The 17,827-nt window shown below is 44.5% G+C and overlaps 1 protein-coding gene across 4 annotated transcripts in view; it reads left to right on the forward strand.

Moving 5' to 3' along the window:
- Positions 1-261: 261 nt before the first annotated feature.
- Positions 262-17,827, forward strand: part of ZMYM4 (zinc finger MYM-type containing 4) — a 33,316-nt gene continuing 15,750 nt past the window's right edge. For 2 of the 4 annotated variants that reach the window (XM_080357656.1, XM_080357658.1), the window contains exons 1-11: positions 262-495; positions 8,208-8,250; positions 8,656-9,192; positions 10,440-10,507; positions 11,065-11,235; positions 14,106-14,184; positions 14,619-14,871; positions 15,291-15,465; positions 15,573-15,785; positions 16,323-16,473; positions 17,142-17,257. In XM_080357656.1, coding sequence (XP_080213782.1) covers positions 454-495; positions 8,208-8,250; positions 8,656-9,192; positions 10,440-10,507; positions 11,065-11,235; positions 14,106-14,184; positions 14,619-14,871; positions 15,291-15,465; positions 15,573-15,785; positions 16,323-16,473; positions 17,142-17,257 — 1,848 coding nt within the window. In that variant the 5' untranslated portion in view covers positions 262-453. Of the gene's footprint in view, positions 496-8,207; positions 8,251-8,655; positions 9,193-10,439; positions 10,508-11,064; positions 11,236-14,105; positions 14,185-14,618; positions 14,872-15,290; positions 15,466-15,572; positions 15,786-16,322; positions 16,474-17,141; positions 17,258-17,827 lie in introns of those variants that run through there. The other 2 variants (XM_080357657.1, XM_080357659.1) reach the window with 2 other exon arrangements.

A 17,827-nucleotide genomic window follows, 5' to 3' on the forward strand; every position in this document is an offset into this window, starting at 1 on the left:
AGGACGAGCCTCGCACCTCCCGCCCCGAGCTGGCCTAGGGATGCCCAGCTTGGCTCCGACCCCCCCGCCTTGGGGGCGCCACCCAGCCTGGCCCTGAGGAGGCCGCACTGCGCCTGCGCGGGTGGGCGCGGGAGGCGGGGCCGCGCGGGTGGGCGCGGGAGGCGGGGCCGCGCGGGCGTGCGCAGGCGCGCGGCGCAGGCGCGCTGGGGCCCCGCGCTGGGCTTGTCGTTGCAGCTTTAAGAGGGCTCGCGGCCTGGCGAGTCCGACCCCCCCGCCGCCCTGAGGGAACCGCCGGGCCCCCGCGCCTGCCCCCTCCTGCCGCCGCACGGCGCGGGGCCGGCCCCGGCACCCCGCGGAGCCTCCCTCCGGCGCCCCTCGAAGGGGAGGGAAGGCTGAGAGGGAGTGACCCCCGGCCCCTCGCCCCGGGCTGGGACAGCTGAGGGGGGGCGCAACATGGCGGAGGCCAAGGAGGAGGGGCCCGGCCCCCGCGGCAGGGTGAGTGGGGGGCACGAGGGGAGGTCAGAGGGGCGGGGGCAGCGCGGGAGGGGCCGGGGCGGCCGCGCATCGCCGGGATCCAGCGTGCGAGGCCCCGCCGGTGCCGCCGCTGTCCAGGGCCCTGACGGCCGGGCCCGCCGGGCCGGGGGCTCTGCAGTCCCCCAGGCACAGCACAGCGGCCGGACCCGGCGTGCGGGGCCCCTCCGGCCCGCTGGCCCTGCTGACTGCAGGCCCTGAGCAGCGCTGGCCCTGCTGCTGCCCAAGGTGTCTTTAGTTTCCTCTTAGTTCTCCTTAAGGAGCATGTCCAGACATCATTTGGCATCACTTAAATAATAAACTTACAGCTAACTAGGATCCATCATCACCATCTGTCTCCTTGTTTAAAACACAGTGTTGTTATTGCTCTTTTTAGATGTATTTCAATTGTCCATGTCAAGCCATAGTGAGTTGCCAAGATGGCAGTTTCAGGCAGTTCTTAGGTGCTCAGACTGCAACCATTGTGTGAGCACCATTGGCCATGCTAATCCTGAGACGTGGTTCTTCGTTCTCACGGCTTGGTCTAAGCACGCTGGACAAACTCCTCTGCTTGAAGAAATACTTTGTCTTTTAAACAAATGGAGGGTTCTTTGTGTCCATGCCTTGTAGCCCTTGAAGCAACTGAGGGAGAATAACTTTTTAAGTGCTCAAAATAATTATTCAACAAGTCAAGTCCTCCTTCCTGCATGCAAGTTGATTGAAACCTTTCTGTTGCGAGTGAGGTGAAGTCGCATTTGTAGTTGGGTGGAAGAGTCCACAGTCCATGACAAGACACTGAGCTGTCCAGTTCCCTTTTCCCAAAGATGAAATTTTCCCCTTCTCCAGCCTTGAGAAGGACAAGAACACTAGCTCACGTTTTCCATTCCTGTGCGTAAGAGAAGTTTAATTTACTGAACTTGTTTCAGGGAACATGAAACTTGTGATTGCGGTGAAGCTAATTGTTGCTAAACAGAACAGTTGGCCTTCAGGGTCTAATCGGAGGCGTTGCACAGGCACCATTTGGCTATTCTGCAGTTATAGAAATGGACATCATCACTAAATTGTCTTAGACCCAAATCTTTCAGACACTTGCACTTATTTCCAAGCAAACTCAAAAGAGTTTTGCAGAATTGCTCACAGATATTACATAAATGTATAAGTCTTTGGGGGAATCATGATTTTGCCTGTCTGCAAGAAGTTTAAAGTGAAGTGGCTGCATGTAGGCCAATAACTTAAGAAATTTTAAATTAAACTTGATTCCCAGTAAGTGAAATGTTAGTGGACATAAGGAAATGCTTTTACACCACGAGGACAGTCAAGGTTGTGCTGCCTCTATCCCAATGTCTAGAGGGCTCTTTGTGCTCGTTGCGTTGATAGGCTCAATTTTTCTGTTGTGTTACCTGGTCTTCCCAGCTGAAAAAAAGAAGGTTGCCTTTTTTCTTCTTGAGCTTGCCAATTATCTGCTAAGGAATAACAAAAAAGCATCGTCAAGTTAGTGCCATCTCCACCAAGTTTTAAGTGCGAAAGTCTCCATCAATTGTTGCTCCATGTGTCCCTGAACATTATGGAACGCGTCCCGTGCTCTTGGCATTGACAACAGTCTTCGTTCCTGCTGAAGCAGAGAATTTGTTTAGTAAAATGTAGGAATGATGCAGGAAGGTTCATGCATCAAGAAGCTCATGAGGAACATGGGGATAAGTGGATCCTTCCTGGCTGCTTGAGTGACAGATGGAACCTGTGAAGAGTGAGCTGGCTTTAATTAAAAACTGAATGACATAATCTCATTTAGAAAGTTTTGGTACTGAACTACTCTTGAATGGTACAAAGACGCTGAAGGCTTCTCTGCAAAGGCTTGTGCAGCTCTCAAAGGATCCTTTAATGTCATAATCTTTGAATTCGCCTTTTTGGTAACAAACCCAAAACCTAAATTTTACACTTAGTCCTTTTCCATTTTGATAGCTGGTCCAGATTCAGAAAAATATTTAAAGTCCTTTAAGAGCTTGGATAACTTTAGTATCAAAAATCCAAGCCTTGAGTTGTTATAGTGCCATATGAAAAAATTACACTTTTTTGGTAGTTTTTGGCAAAATTTCTGCTATCTCAAAACTTTACCAAATTGGTTGGTTAAACATGTCTCAAGAAAATGTCCTTGGAGGGAGGATGCCTATGGAAAGCAAGCTTCACCTCCGTCACTCATTTTCAGGCAGAATAACAGAGCAGACGTGGGTTGGTGTTTTTAAGTGTCTCGCTGTGATGGTTTTGGTGTCCTTGCTGGTGTTTTTGCAGACAGTCTGTTTGTTCGTGTGACAGGGCAGATCTTGAGCGCCCTGTGAAGCAATCACAGTGGCTCTGATCACACAGTACTCGTGGGTTTTCTGCCTGTTTTTCCAGGTGTTCAGGCATTTCCTTCTGAAGAGCCTTGGATACTTGTAATAGTATCTGCAAAGAAGGTGCAACATCCAACTAAGCTGCCTGTTTTAAGAACCACTTCTTCATAGGAGAAGAAAAAGTAGAAGCCAGCCAGGGCAACAACTACAAAAGGGGCTGGAATTGTAGCAACTGAAAGAGAGTTTTTGTAAAAACACGAGAGGAGAAAATCGTAGAACTGTACAGGAATGTGGAAGAGAAGTGGAACAGGCGAAAAAGAAGCCCAAGTTAGGAAGATCCTTTGAAGAATAATGTAGATCACATATCTGCTTTTCTCACTTTAAGAGCAGAAATACTGAGATGGAGGGAACTGAATATACATACAGACTGTCCAGTTTTCACCACCAATTGGTGGTGTAGGCACCGAACTCTTAGGAGAAGCGAAAAGACTTGCAGTACCTCATGGCGGATGGGATGATTCACCAGTGTGGGCCTGTTCATGTGTGAACCGGTTGGTGAATGATGGCTGATAATCCCCGCTGTGTTTATCAACAAGCAGAAGTTGCTACGGTTGTAAATTTTCCCAGTGTGCGTGCAGTGGGTTCTTATTTGAGGACACATTCTAATGAAAAGCAGACTTAGGCTTTAGACATATTTCACTTTCTTTAAAGATTAATTTACAGAGAGTTAGGGATTTTTCCCTCAGTAGCAAACAATTGCTAGCGTGGTTAAGTATCCTCTTGGGGGAGACGTTGAGTAGAGGGAGGTTGCAGTACTGATCCTGCATCCTAGACTGTTACTCTAATTTCTTCCGAGTTGTATTGTGTGGACTGCTTTCCTTCCAAAGCCACAGTGATGGCTCTTCCTCAATGAGCTGCTCAGCTTTGGGGTTACATGGAGTTAAGGGAATTGTGTGCTTTGCAGAACATAATCTGAATAGCCATCCTTTGGAAAGCTTTGGCCAAAAGTGTACCTATGTAATCTGGGAAATGCTGTCTTGTAGGATGCTGAAATATGTAACTGAACTGAACTGTTTGCGTTGGAGTAATTGCTTGCTGAGTATCAGAAACAGACATTGTTATGGTATGGACCCTACTCTGATTTTGGTGGTTTTTACATTCATGTAACTTCAGTTTAGTTTTTCTGACTGATGCTGCAAGAAATAGGAGTTTCCCTAATTTCAGCTCACAGATTTAGTGTAACCAAAATCCCATAAATCAACAATTGTTTGTAGTGTCTTAACCAGCAATAGGAAAGTTCAGTGCGTAGCCAGGGGTGAGGTTTCGAGCGGTGAAGTTCTTTGTTTTTAGAAGAAAGCCTTTATTGTGGATGTCTTGGTTAATTCACTGGATGTGTGTCTTGTGTCTGCACGTTTCTTAATTTGCCAAACCCACAAGTCTTGCAGGCATCAGATCAGCACATCAAACTGGTGTCTTTGCAAAAACCATTGCAAGGTGAAGCCGCTTCCTTCTCAAATCTATGGTTTTGTGGGCAGATGGGAGAAGGGCTCAGATCCCCCTCTGGCTTTTGTAGGTATGGATTAAAACCACCGATCATTCAGAAAAAGTAAGGCATGCTGTGACTTTGTGTGTTTGACAGACTCATCTGCTTGACCCCACGTAGGTTGGTAACAGTTTGTAGCTTGTGTGTACATGTATGGTGGATATGGAAACCATAAGGTCGACATGGGCTTTGGTTGGAATTGCTTGTAAAGAGTCAGAAAACTGGGGAATGTTGTAAAAACCTGGGGCTGGAAAGGGGCAATAGATGCACTTCTGTGCTCAAGTGCTGCCCGTGATTTCTGGTCAATCATTCAGAATTCTGAGAATGCACAAATGAAATGGCAGCAGCACACGCCTAAATCTTCTTTCACAAAACTTAAAAATTGAAGATGCATAAGTGAGTTGCAGGTAAAAGCGTGTTTCTGGAGCACAAAGGGAGCCACAAGGAACTGAAACATGCCTGCCTTTGTCTGTTTACATGGATAGGTGGTTGTTTGGGATTTGCCTTTAAAAATACCCATCATAGTATCCATTTGGTCACGCTTAGACTAGAATAGTGATTAAAAAGACTCTTTTAAAGTCTCAAGGACACACTTTGCAATGTCTGCCAAGCTCGCGCTCTCCCCACGCACGGCTCTGAGCCTGTTCCCACCCACAGAGCACAACGTGAACCGCAAGGCTCCTGGGGTGCCGGGCCACGCGTAGGGGCCAGGGCACACATGGTGGGGTACCGGGCCATGTGTCGGGGACGAGAGCTGTCTGTGCCGCGGGTGGCTGTTGGTGGTGGGGGCCAGTGTGGAGGCCGGCGTGGGGCTTGGGGGCTCCGCAGGCCCCGCTCGCAGCCCCAGCTCCTTGGCCGCGCTGGCCCTGCCGGGTTCCCTTCCTGCCGCAGCGGCTCGGTTCCTGCAGCAGGTGTTGCTGCAGCCTGGCTTGGCTCTTTGTTGCCCTCTGCTCCGGTTCGACCCCACGGCTCTGGCTGCGGTTTGGAGGAGAGCAGATCCATTGCTGAGTTCCCAGTGTTCCCATGGTGGAGGCTCCCGCAGCCTTTTGGGGTCGTGGTGTGGAAGGTCAGGGGGATGCTTCCTGGGCTCACCTGGGTCAAGGATAGCAATTACCATTTAAATTACTTTTATTTTTTTGTTTTTAAATCGCATCTTACTTATCAGTTTTGTTACTTCTGACATGGAGGGTTATGCTGTGTATCTAGGAACCAGGAAACTGTATAGACAAGAAACTGAGAATCATCACTGACTATTTTTAATTGCAGTTTTCTTAACAGCTGCTTCCTTTCCACAGTTTGCTTATGGGTGCAGTAAAACCTAGGATCAAACTTCAAAAGGCTCGCTAGAAAGATATGCGCATATGTATGTAAAGTTCTTACGTTGTTCTGTTTATTTTTTAAAAGAAATTCTCTATTTTGCATACAAAACAAGGTTGTAGCCATAGGCAACTTCTCTCTTTATATTGCGCAAAACCAATCTATTGATTGTTAAAGACTGTTATGGAATGACTAATTTATTGGGGAGATATATATTTATGTGCATATAGGTTACATATGTATCCACATGCACGAGCTTACAAACACTTCCCGTAGTTTCCTCTCCTTGGATTTACACCATGTGGGAGTTCTGATGATTCTCACCATCAGAAACTGATGGTGGCTTAGATAAGACTGCTGGTGGTATCAGATGCTGAAGTTCCTGTTTTATAAATATTTCCATTCGAAGCTTTTGACCACAGACACAGATCTTCCTGCAAGTGATATTAGAAACAAACTTCTTGCTGTCAGCTGAAGCCTGAGACAATATGTTGTCATGCTTTCCTGGAGCTGACTGCTACTAAGCCCATAGTTCCCATCACAGTCCTGTGGAATATTGGATTTATCTACTATATGAGTTAAATGAAATTAGAGATGATCCCTTTGCTATCAAATCGCATTACTTTGCTTAAGATGGCTTAAGAGTTAAGCGTGAGCAGGATCTACCAGAAAAGAAAGTGCAGAGACAGAGAGTTGTGGTCAATGGGGCGGAGTCCAGTTGGAGGCCTGTATCTAATGCAGTGCCTGAGAGGTCAGTACTGGGGCCTGTATTATTCAATATATTCATCAGTGATTTGGACGAGGGAATAGAGTGACTGTCAGCAAGTTTGCTGATGACACCAAGCTGGGAGGAGTGGCTGACACTGGAAGCTGTGCTGCCATCAGAGACCTGGACAGGCTGGAGAGCTGGGCAGGGAAAAATTGAATTAAATATAACAAGGGCAAGTGTAGAGTCTTGAATCTGGGCAGGAACAACCCCAGGTTCTAGTATAAGTTGGGGAATGACCTATTAGAGACATTCATAGAGACATACTCTGGAGACATTCAAAACCTGCCTGGACACCTTCCTGTGTAACCTCATCTGGGTGTTCCTGCTCCATGGGGGGATTGCACTGGATGAGCTTTCCAGGTCCCTTCAACTCCTGACATTCTGGGATTCTGTGAGCTGGGGGTGTAGAGAAAGGAGAGATGACTGAATGAATGGCTGGTATCTTTGGGGCAGAAAGGAAGGATGCTAATGAGATATTCTAAAGGGAACTTTAATTATGCTGAGTGTAGAGACTTCTTCAGGCAGCGTTCAAGCATGCCATCAACTTTAACGTCTGTCAGAGAATGTTTAATGAAAACAGATGTTTTGTACAGCACTCAGAGTCATCATCTGGTTCTTTTTGGTTGTGCTCATGCTGACATTCGTCGTCTCGTTCCCGGTAGGAGGCTCAGCGTTATGTTCCACTGTTCCTGCCACATTCCCTGTTAGAGATGAAGCCTTTCACAGAATCACAGAATCCACTGGGTTGGAAAAGACCTCAGAGATCATCAAGTCCAACCCTTGGTCCAACTCCAGTCCGTTTACTAGATCATGGCACTAAGTGCCATGTCCAATCTCAGTTTAAAAACCTCCAGGGCCGGTGAGTCCAGCATCTCCCTGGGCAGCCATTCCAATGCCTGACCACTCTCTCTGCACAGAATTGCTTTCTAATCTCCAGCCTCAATTTCCCCGGGCAGAGTTGGAGCCCGTGCCCCCTTGTCCTATTGCTGATGCCTGGGAGAAGAGCCCAATCCTCACCTGGCTAGAACTGCCCTTCAGGTAGTTCTAGAGAGTGCTGAGCTCACCTCTAAGCCTTCTCTTCTCCAGACTGAACAAGCCCAGCTCCCTCAGCCTCTCCCTGTAGGGCTTGTGTTCACTCTCTGGGCCCGGCCCTCCAACCAGTTCTTAACCCAGCAGAGAATGCACTTGTCCAAGCCATGGGCTCCCAGCTTTTGCAGGAGTGTGTTATGGGAGACAGTGTCAGAGGCTTTCCTGAAGTCTAGATAGACCACATCTGCAGCTTTCCCCTCATCCACCAGGTGGGTCACCTGATCATAAAAAGAGATCAGGTTGGATCTGTGCAGCTCATGTCCGTGGAAGCTGCTGTTTTTCCACATGTACCATTCAGAGGAAATGAAAGCTCTTAGATCATTGAAGAGCGCAGAATCTGTGATCTTGACCTGATACAAGTGTCTCACATAGAAGTGAAAATTTTGACATTCCTTCCCTCTCTCCTCCACCTTCTATGGGAAGTGACGCTAATTCTGAATTTTCATTGTATACTTTTTCTTTGTGCTTCTGAACTTGTTAGAGTAAATGTGCCTTCTCAGTAATGTAACAGTCTTAATTTGTAGAACTTTTCTTGGAGCAAGAAAGGAAGGAGAAGGAATCATGATCCTTCTTTTTGGTTTTGATCAGATACTTTTTAGCAAAGTACGTGGCAGCTGACCAAGATAATGATATAGTGCTTTCCTTTTTACAGTTCGAAGATAAATCTGATGCGGTATTTGATATTACAGAAAAATGTAAGTATTTTTCTTTATTTATACAAGGCCATAGTTTCACAAAACATCTCTTAGAAGTATCATTGCTGCTGAAAAAGACTCTCTTGCCCTTCTCCCAGCCCTTGCTGCTCCTTCCCTCCCTGCATTGCCTTCTTCACAATTGTTACAGATGAGATGAACTGAAGTGAATGTTTTTTCTCTCTTTGGTTAGTTTTACTCAGTTCAGCTTCTGCTCTACTGCGTGGTGAGTGGGTCAGAACTGTTCCTGATGTCAGCAATGTTTTATCAGTAATGTTGGCCCAAGAATGTTTAGAGTATTCAAGGAATTGCAGCATCAGACAGATTAGCAAAGGACACACACTTGTCCTTTGATACACATGAAGGTGGTGAATTTTCTGACTGTTTATGTGTTTCTTTTCTCCCTAGGTGGTGAAATTCTGGATGCAGAAATGTCTGAGGACACTGACCACAACTTAACACCTGCCCTCGACAGCATCTCTTACAGAATACAGAATCGAACAGGATCTGAAAACTCCCTGCTGGATGATGATGATGATGATGATGATTATTTTCTGAACTCTGGGGATCTTGCGGGCATACCTGTTGTTGGGAGCGACAATGAAGATGATCAAAATTTCTCTCCAAAAGACACTCTTTCTTCAGCAATGCATGATGAAGATCATCTGGAAGAGGGCAAGAGAGTTACAGAACATGAACTGGACAGTGAAAAAGAAATTCAGATTCAGAATGCAATCCAAAAGGATCTTGCTTCACCATTTGAGCAGGGCCCTGTATTTAAATCAATGCGGAAAGATTTTAGCATAACAAGAGATAATGGAAAAGAGACTTTTTCAGCAAAGGACAAGAAGAGAGAAGGACATTTTCAAGAACGTGAAAAACGATTGGAAAAAATCCCTAAAGATATGGATTCTAGATTGAAAAGCAGTTTTCTTGACAAAGCAGGTAACTGTTGACATCGTAGACCTGGCTACTCCGCAAAGAGGAAGAAGGAACTAGACAGAAATTAGCAATGAGGGCTAGTTATTAAAACCATCATCTTACTGAAGAGAATATGCATGACTGTGTGTAGGGCAGCATTTTATAAAGAACCCTGAAACACCATGAACTCTGTATTAGGACTAGGATTTGCAAAAGGGCCTGGCAGCATTAGGGGCGTCTCATCCTCCACAGCTTATTTCAAAGCCTCAACATATCCTTTGTTGTTGTGGTTTACTAAGCCAAGTTGGGTGACAATTTAAGCTTCCTTTTGTTTTTTTCTCACTATTTTGTTTTTTTAACAGACCTTGGAACTCCTTAAAAGAAAAGATGCTGAAGTTTAGGTTAAGTTTGTTAAGCTTTGTCCAGCTGCCATGGGGAGAACCCAAGTGCTTGTCGTCCACTTCTCATTTGAGGGAGCCTGACAGTCACCTCTAGCCTTGCTGCCCCCACACTTGTTTTGGACTTCCCAGGCTCTGAAAAATTTCTGATATTTAAACTTTTTATATTTAGTAACAGCATCTTAAAATCAGTGTTTCCAGGTTCCGCAGATGGTAGAGCAACAATACGGATGCTTTTAAAACAAAGAAGAGTTAAATATGTCTCTTTACTTTTACCTTCAGGTAGAAATCAATTGAAGAATATTTCTGTGCAAAGACGTATTTCAGAAAATTGTAAATACCTGCAGTTATAAGATTGTGGCTGAAAGCTGGGCAGCCTCAGGTAGAGTAGTCAGTAATGGAAACAGCAATTGTAACTGCTTATAGGCAGCATGCAGTATCCAGGCAAATCCTTTATTGTTAAAAAGATACATGCTAAAAAAGCATAAGCTACTGTTTCCTAAGAGTGGGGGGAAGAGGCAGAAGACCAGGAAAGCAAAGCAAAGGATGTTGCTCTGAAAAATGTTTTCTGTTGAAACATGGCAGAGTTCAGAATGCACTGGGTAGAGAAAATTCTGAATAAACTATTTGCCTCAGAGTCTTCCAACCATTTTGCTGGAATGGGAAAATAATGACCCAGTAGACTAATTAAAAAGTGTCAGTTCTCTTTAAGGATTACCATCATCTTTGCAGGGACGAGAAAGGGAAAAGTTTCATACTTCTGAGGTGCTGTCAGACTATGGGGTTGGGGATCAGTATCAGACTCTAGGTAGTTTTAAAGGAAATGCATTGGAATCTGTATTCATTTCTATTTAATGTATATGTTTTCCTCAGTTCATAATCAAGTAGAAGAAACATTACGGACGCAGTTAGCGCCACAAACTCCAGAAACTAACTTCAGGGTAAGCTATAGATCTTTCAAACACTTTTGCGAGTGCAGAAATATACTGGAATAATTCAAAATACGTATTTTGTATTTGAGTGTAAATTTGAGTATCAAGAAAACTGATCTTCTGACTCTTAGACATCTTTGCTACTTAAGCAGTGCCTTTAATTTTGTAAAATTTTGCTGACCCTCTCTTTGGATTGAGGATTCTTTTGATAGCCGTGTTCAGCACAGTCTGACTGACCGGTGAGCCGAATCTAGACCCGGATGCCTCCATCTGACCTGCTGCCTTTTTTCCAGACGAGACAGGGAACAGCTGTATCAACAGGAGACCGAATGTCCCTTCTGACAAGCAACTTAGTGAGCTGGGTGGCTCCTGCTTTGTCCAGCGGAGTGGAAAGGCGCGGGGGTGGGATGGCCGAGGGTGCTGCAGCTGCTGCCCCCAGCATTTCTCCCACCTTCCAGAGGCAGGACCCATTTCTCCTGGTCTGCACCAGGAACTCCCCTTGGCAGCAGCCCAACTCCTCATGGCAGATGCAGGAGGGTGAATTCTTTTTCATATTATTGTTTCAGGAGTCTAGCTACCTATTTTCTAGTAAGGAATCTATTGGACAAGAGCTGGGGAATTCCTTTGCACGAAATATTAGAATTAAGGAGGAGCCTTTGGATGACGAATATGATAAAGCTTTGGCCCCACAGCAGGGACTGTTAGACAAAATTAAAGATGAACCTGATAATTCCGAGGTAAGTTTCCCGTTGCATTTCTCATTTTGGTCTGACAGCTGACCGCATAAGCTGGATGTAAATTCAGCAATTTCTTTGGTTTGTTGACCGAAATTTAACTTGAAGAACATAGTTTAGTAGAAGGATTTTTCCTTCTTATACTACCATGAAACCCAAACCCCCAAATTTTTGATGTCATGTTACCATGTCACTGAAGATGTTTTGCTTTTTAGTTAGAGACAAACCCAAGTGCTGTAAAACTTGCATTATTAAATCTGTGGCAATATAAACACTTTCTCTCAGCTCTATCTAACTAGAAAATAAAACGCATTCATGTTTTACTGACTATTTTGTGAGTTGTCACAGGTAGAGCGGTGTAGTTGAAACAGTGCTATTCCCACTACTTCCCTCTTAAAGGTTATTGCGAGCACAGTGGTTCCTGGTTGTTCTTGTTTTAAATTAACACTTAGAAGTCTTACCTTAGCAAAATATTGAAATACGTACACATTGGTGAAGTCAATTTAAGCATGTGTTTAAGTCAACTTCTCATTTGACACTGAAATTTTAATGATGATACAGGTAAAAGGTCAATCATTGCAAAATGGAGAAAGCCTGCCCGATGGATTGAGCGGTGCTGGGGCAGAGGTTGCTGAGCTTTAACTGGTCTCTGCCACTGGTTTGCTGTGTGGCACCAGGGAGATGATCTGTGTTGCAATTCCTGTCTCCTCACAGCTAATATTTGGGTTATACGCTAAACTTTATGTGCAGTTAAAGGTGTGCAAAGCTTCCCAAGGGGATTCATCCCGCTCGCATCGACTCCAGAGTGCTGGTGTTCTGGTGCATGCATTGGTTTTTCTGGCATCATTCTGTGAACTTCTGCTAAAACTCCTCTTCTCTCTGGGCCTGTCATCCCAACATTTTTTCTTCTTTTCTCATAATACTCTTGGCTTGATAAAATAAAGAAGTAAACTAAGTATTTGACGCTATTCAGATTTCACTGCCTTTCTGATTTGTTCAGTGCCTGTGGGATTGTTTGATTTTAGTTTTCCTGAAGCGTATGCAGTGTCAAACCATGTGTAGGTTCAGTCTCTCTGTTTTGTCCTCCCAAGATGTCATCTGCTGGGTGGATTTGTGTGGAATGCAATACAAGATGTCTGTAGTTATCAAAGATCGTATTAATAAGTGAAAGTGGAGACTTGAAGAATTTGAATATTGAATATTGTATTGTTCAAAGTATTATTTCCTGGAGTAAAATCCTGTAACCATCAACTCTGCCTGATACTGGACAAGTGTGGGGACTGCTGAAGGTTCATTTTATTTTGCTTTAGATTGGAATTACTCTGGGTTGGGGTTGGTTGTTTGTATTTTAATGTCATTTGGAAGATAAGAGCATTTCTTACTGTAACCAATAGTTGGAGCTGAAGATTCTTGGCTTCCAGCACTTACACTGCTGTGAAACTACGCTTGATCAAGCACAGTTGATGTCAGGATTTGCCTCCATATGCACTAAGGATAAAACCGCAGTTAAAATGCTTAAAAACTGTATTTCTGCAAATAACCAGTTTTAAAATTGTAATATTAAAAAAACCCCAAATCTGATGCTTTAAACCCATAATCACAGCAGGCTTATACACAGCTTAAAAGCTTCTCGAGGCATTGTTTCTGTCTGCTGGTTCGCACGATGAACAAATACTGTTCTCCTGGGAAACCTGTTGGGAAATAGTTTGGTTGTCCTGGTACAGAAACTTGTAATTTTCCCCCAGGAGTAAGAGAAGTGTTAAGTTTTAGCATATATTCTGGGGATGTTAGTGTGTGATTTAGGAGACGGCATAAGCTGAGGGAGCAGTCCTGTGCCGCTGAAAAGAGAGCTTAATTTTGCTTAGTCCTTTTGAATTGGCTTTACCTTACAGCCAGACAGCAACTGCGAGTTTAGCTCAGTCATAACACGACATCGTGCCCTCACTGCTCGCAAATGACTATAAGTAGGTTAAATCTTATCATCTCTGTAGTTCCAAGAGATTATGCTTTTCAGCCTGTTAAGATTTACATGTAGAGTGTTGCAAGCTGCTTTGTGGTTCAGCTTTCTAGGCAGAACACGGGCAGGAAGCACAGTGTCAAACGTGAATAGCTGCTGGCGAGTACGCTGGTGATTTATAGTAGTCAGCTATTCCACACGTGGCTGGCTGGAGGGATTTGCTCGTCCTTTAGAAGCTATGAGCTTATTCCCTTCTCAGTGAAGCCAGTCTGAGCAGGGACCGTGACGATCTGGCTCTAGCGGGCCCAGCTTCATGCAGCTAAGCTGGCCAAAAAAAGGGAAAAGACTGCAATAAAAGGAGTTAATTTTTGACTTAGTGCTATCAAACAGCATCCTGATCTGGGATGAGAGGTGGGACAGAACCGTGGTTGTCCCAGTTTAAAATTTTAACTGCTGTGAACCTTCACCGCAGGCCCCTCCAAGGTGCTTAAGTGATGGCTAAGTACAGAATGCTGCTCGCCATCCCGCTCTCTATTTCATTATCATCACCTATGAATGTGAAGATTAAGCTTGTTTCACAGAGCAGGGGCAAGAACTGCAAAGCACTTGCAGATGGAAAATTTGTGTGAGAGGAAAGCAGAGATTTCTCTTAAGCTTTGGCTGAATTCCGAGGTGTTTTGGAGCACTGGCCATGGTTTTCCACGGCTCCACGAGACCCCGCTCCTAGTTGCCGTGAGCCCCTGAGCAGGTTGGGTGTGCGCTGCTCACACAGCACATCTGTAAGCCTGGCTTTGGAGCAGGCTTAAGAGACTCGCTCTTCCTTGACATTCAATACAGCATTATGAAAGAATGGAAATCATGTCACCTGTGATTACATGTGTGTATTTGTTCTCCTTTTCCTTTCCCTTTGTTTTAGGAGTACGGCCAACAGCCAAAAACTCAGGAAGGGGAGCTGAAAATCAGTGCTGTATTTTCAGTCAGTGGCAGTCCTCTTGGTAAGGAATAGGCAAGACTAACTTTACTTAAATCTGTAAAATATATCACCTTTGCAAATAGTCTTGCAGTTTGTTCTGCATTTTGTTTGCTATGTCTGATCCCAGTAGGAAGAAAAAAAGTTTGTTTTAGAAACAGAGATTATAAAATTAATTGTATTTTTGAGGCATAGGAAAATGGAATGTGAAAGGGATGTTAGTGCATTCTCAGTATTAAGAGGAGTTGAAACAATCTGCTATGCATAAAACCAGCTCAGGGCATATCTTTATGGCGACTTCATCTGCTATTTAATTCTCCCTTAGACCCTGACAACCCAAATGAAGTCATAAGCTTTGTCCTTGCCCCCTGCACAGAAGCGAATGATGTGTAATACATATATAACAGTTACTCTATGTTTTCTCTGTGTTGTTTTTTTTGTTTGGTTGGTTTTTTTTAGCTCCACAGCTGTCATCAGGTTTCCAGCCTGCTGTGGCGTCCTCTGGCATGAGTAAAATGCTTCCCTCAGTTCCAAGCACAGCTGTTCGGGTTTCCTGTTCGGGCTGTAAAAAAATCCTGCAGAAGGGGCAAACCGCATACCAGCGGAAAGGCTCAACCCAGCTCTTCTGCTCCACACTGTGCCTCACTGGATACACCGCTCCAGCCTCCCGCCCACCAGCTTCTACCAAGAAAACCTGCTCAAGCTGCTCAAAGTAGGACAGTGCTTGTATTTGTTCTAGTAGGAACACTACAGCTGCTGTTTTCATTGTTAAAGGGAATTATTCCACCTATCCTGCTTTCTAAATATTTTTTAGTAAAGACTCTGCAAAACAGCTATTTTTTCCAAGTTCCTTTTGAAAAGATTTAATGATACAACCTAATGTGTTTATAGGCCACTCTAAAGTCCAGGTACAAAATGTTTCACAAAATATCTACTTGAGAATCGTACTTCTTACCTATTTTCCTAATAGGAAAAGAAAAAATGAAGTCAGGTACTTAGATCAGGGAAAAAAACAACCAACCAAACAGCCAAACCGTCTTCTAGAGAATGTTTAGTCTGTAGAAACGGAAAGGACAGCAAGTTGACGTGAAACCAATGTTAATTCTTTATCTGTTTTTCTTTTTTCCATAGAGACATTCTAAATCCAAAGGATGTAATCACTGCCCAATTTGACAATACAAATGCCAGTAAGGATTTCTGCAGCCAGTCTTGTCTATCTACATATGAACTGAAAAGGAAACCTGTTGTTACTATTCATACTAACAGCATTTCAACCAAGTGCAGCATGTGCCAGAAGAACGCAGTGGTAATTGCAAACTTCTTTTTCTATGGAATTTTCTTTAGATCAGGACAACTAGCTGTCTCAGAGAAGAACACACATATTCTTTCTATTCTTGTTATGTGTTCTTGCAGATCAGACACGAAGTGAACTACCAGAATGTTGTGCACAAGCTGTGCAGCGATGCCTGCTTCTCCAAGTTCCGCTCGGCTAACAACTTGACCATGAACTGCTGTGAGAATTGCGGAGGGTACTGCTACAGCGGCTCTGGGCAATGCCACGTGCTTCAGATAGAGGGACAGTCAAAAAAGTTCTGCAGTTCAGCGTGTGTGACAGCGTACAAGCAGGTATATTTTGACAGAACGTTAAAAATACCTGTGATTAGATTTGGGGTGTTTTATGAAACACCCAGTCTATTAGTTTATTATTTCAGTTACTGTCTTGGTCTAAGATATATCTTCTGTCCCTGGTGAGTGTCACGAGGATGGAGCCAGGCTCTTCTCGGTGACAACCAGTGACAGGACAAGGGGTAATGAGTTCAAACTGGAATACAAAAGGTTCCACTTAAATTTGAGAAGAAACTTCTTCATGGTGAGGGTGGCAGAGCCTGGCCCAGGCTGCCCAGGGGGGTTGTGGAGTCTCCTACTCTGGAGACATTCAAACCTGCCTGGACACCTTCCTGTGTAACCTCATCTGGGTGTTCCTGCTCCATGGGGGGATTGCACTGGATGAGCTTTCCAGGTCCTTTTCAATCCCTTTCTGTGATTCTGTGATATATGACCCTGGCAGGGATTTCTATACATGTTTTATATGTTAGTGATTAATTTCCAGGTTAATAAAAATATTAAGTTTCAAATGAATGACGAATTTCCGTGTTTCCACAGAAGTCAGCTAAAATCACACCTTGCACACTGTGTAAGTCTTTGAGATCTTCAGCCGAGATGGTAGAGGGCACAAACACCTTGGGAAAAACAGAACTGTTTTGCTCTGTTAACTGCTTGTCAGCGTATAGAGTGAAATTGGTTACTTCTACAGGTAACTTTATCCTTTTATTTCTTCAGAAGCATAGTTTAATGTAGCTCATATGCAGACTTAATTTGTCTTGAAAATTAAGGCAAATATTCTTTTGCGGGGCTTGTGGGTGGAAGGTGACTTTTTTTATTTTAAGGGGAGGTACTGAATATAAGGACTTCCTACCATAGGTAAACCTAACAGTACAGCCATCTCAGCTTTGGTTTAGAGAGCTTAAACATGATAATAAACCTTAAATCTACTTTCTGCTCTTACAAGTGCAGCTGGTGGGTTTCCCAGCTGGACAAATCCATTTCTGTGGACATATGCCATACCACCGCTGTGACATTTCTGCGCCTGTTCTCCAGGGTGATTGCCTTAGTTACCTCTGCCTAGTGTTGCATTGAGCTAGGCAAACATATTCTCAGCTATTTTTCTTGTAAAACAGAAAAATGCTTACTGACATCCTAGGGATACTGGGAGATTAATGAAAGAATCTGGCAAACAAGAGGCACCGCAGCTGCAGTGTCCACTTCTGAATCTGTAAAACTTTATATTAACTTTATATTGGGCTTCCGTGTGTATCTTGGCTTGTCATTCAGATTCTTTGGTTTTGTATGCACAGTGCAAAATTACCTGCGGTACAACTTGATGTCGCATAAATCACTTTTTCTTCTCTGTTTCACCCTCAGGTGTTCAAGTTCAGTGCAACAGCTGTAAAATATCAGCAAACCCTCAGTATCACTTGGCTATGTCAGATGGGAGCATACGCAATTTTTGCAGCTACAGTTGCGTAGTAGCTTTTCAGGTGTGACTTCTAGGATTTCTTCTTAGCTGAATTAGTAGAATAATAAATCGATGGTGGGAATATCTGTGATATCTGTGCCTAACACCAGCGTAGGAGAAAGGGACCTGGGAGTCCTGGTGGACAGCAGAATGACCATGAGCCAGCACTGTGCCCTTGTGGCCAGGAAGGCCAATGGCATCCTGCGGTGTATTAGAAGGGGGGTGGTTAGTAGGTCAAGAGAGGTTCTCCTGCCCCTCTACTCTGCCCTGGGGAGACCACACCTGGAATATTGTGTCCAGTTGTGGCCCCTCAGTTCCAGCAGGACAGGGAACTGCTGGAGAGAGTCCAGCGCAGGGCAACAAAGATGCTGAAGGGAGTGGAGCATCTCCCGTGTGAGGAAAGGCTGAGGGAGCTGGGGCTCTGGAGCTGGACAAGAGGACACTGAGGGGGGACTCATTCATGTTTACAGATATCTAAAGGGGGAGTGTCAGGAGGATGGAGCCAGGCTCTTCTCGGTGACAACCAGTGATAGCACAAAGGGCAATGGGTACAAACTGGAACACAGGAGGTTCCACTTAAATTTGAGAAGAA

The sequence above is a fragment of the Nesoenas mayeri genome (assembly GCF_963082525.1).
Source record: "Nesoenas mayeri genome assembly, chromosome: 21".
Classification (NCBI taxonomy): Eukaryota; Metazoa; Chordata; class Aves; order Columbiformes; family Columbidae; genus Nesoenas; species Nesoenas mayeri.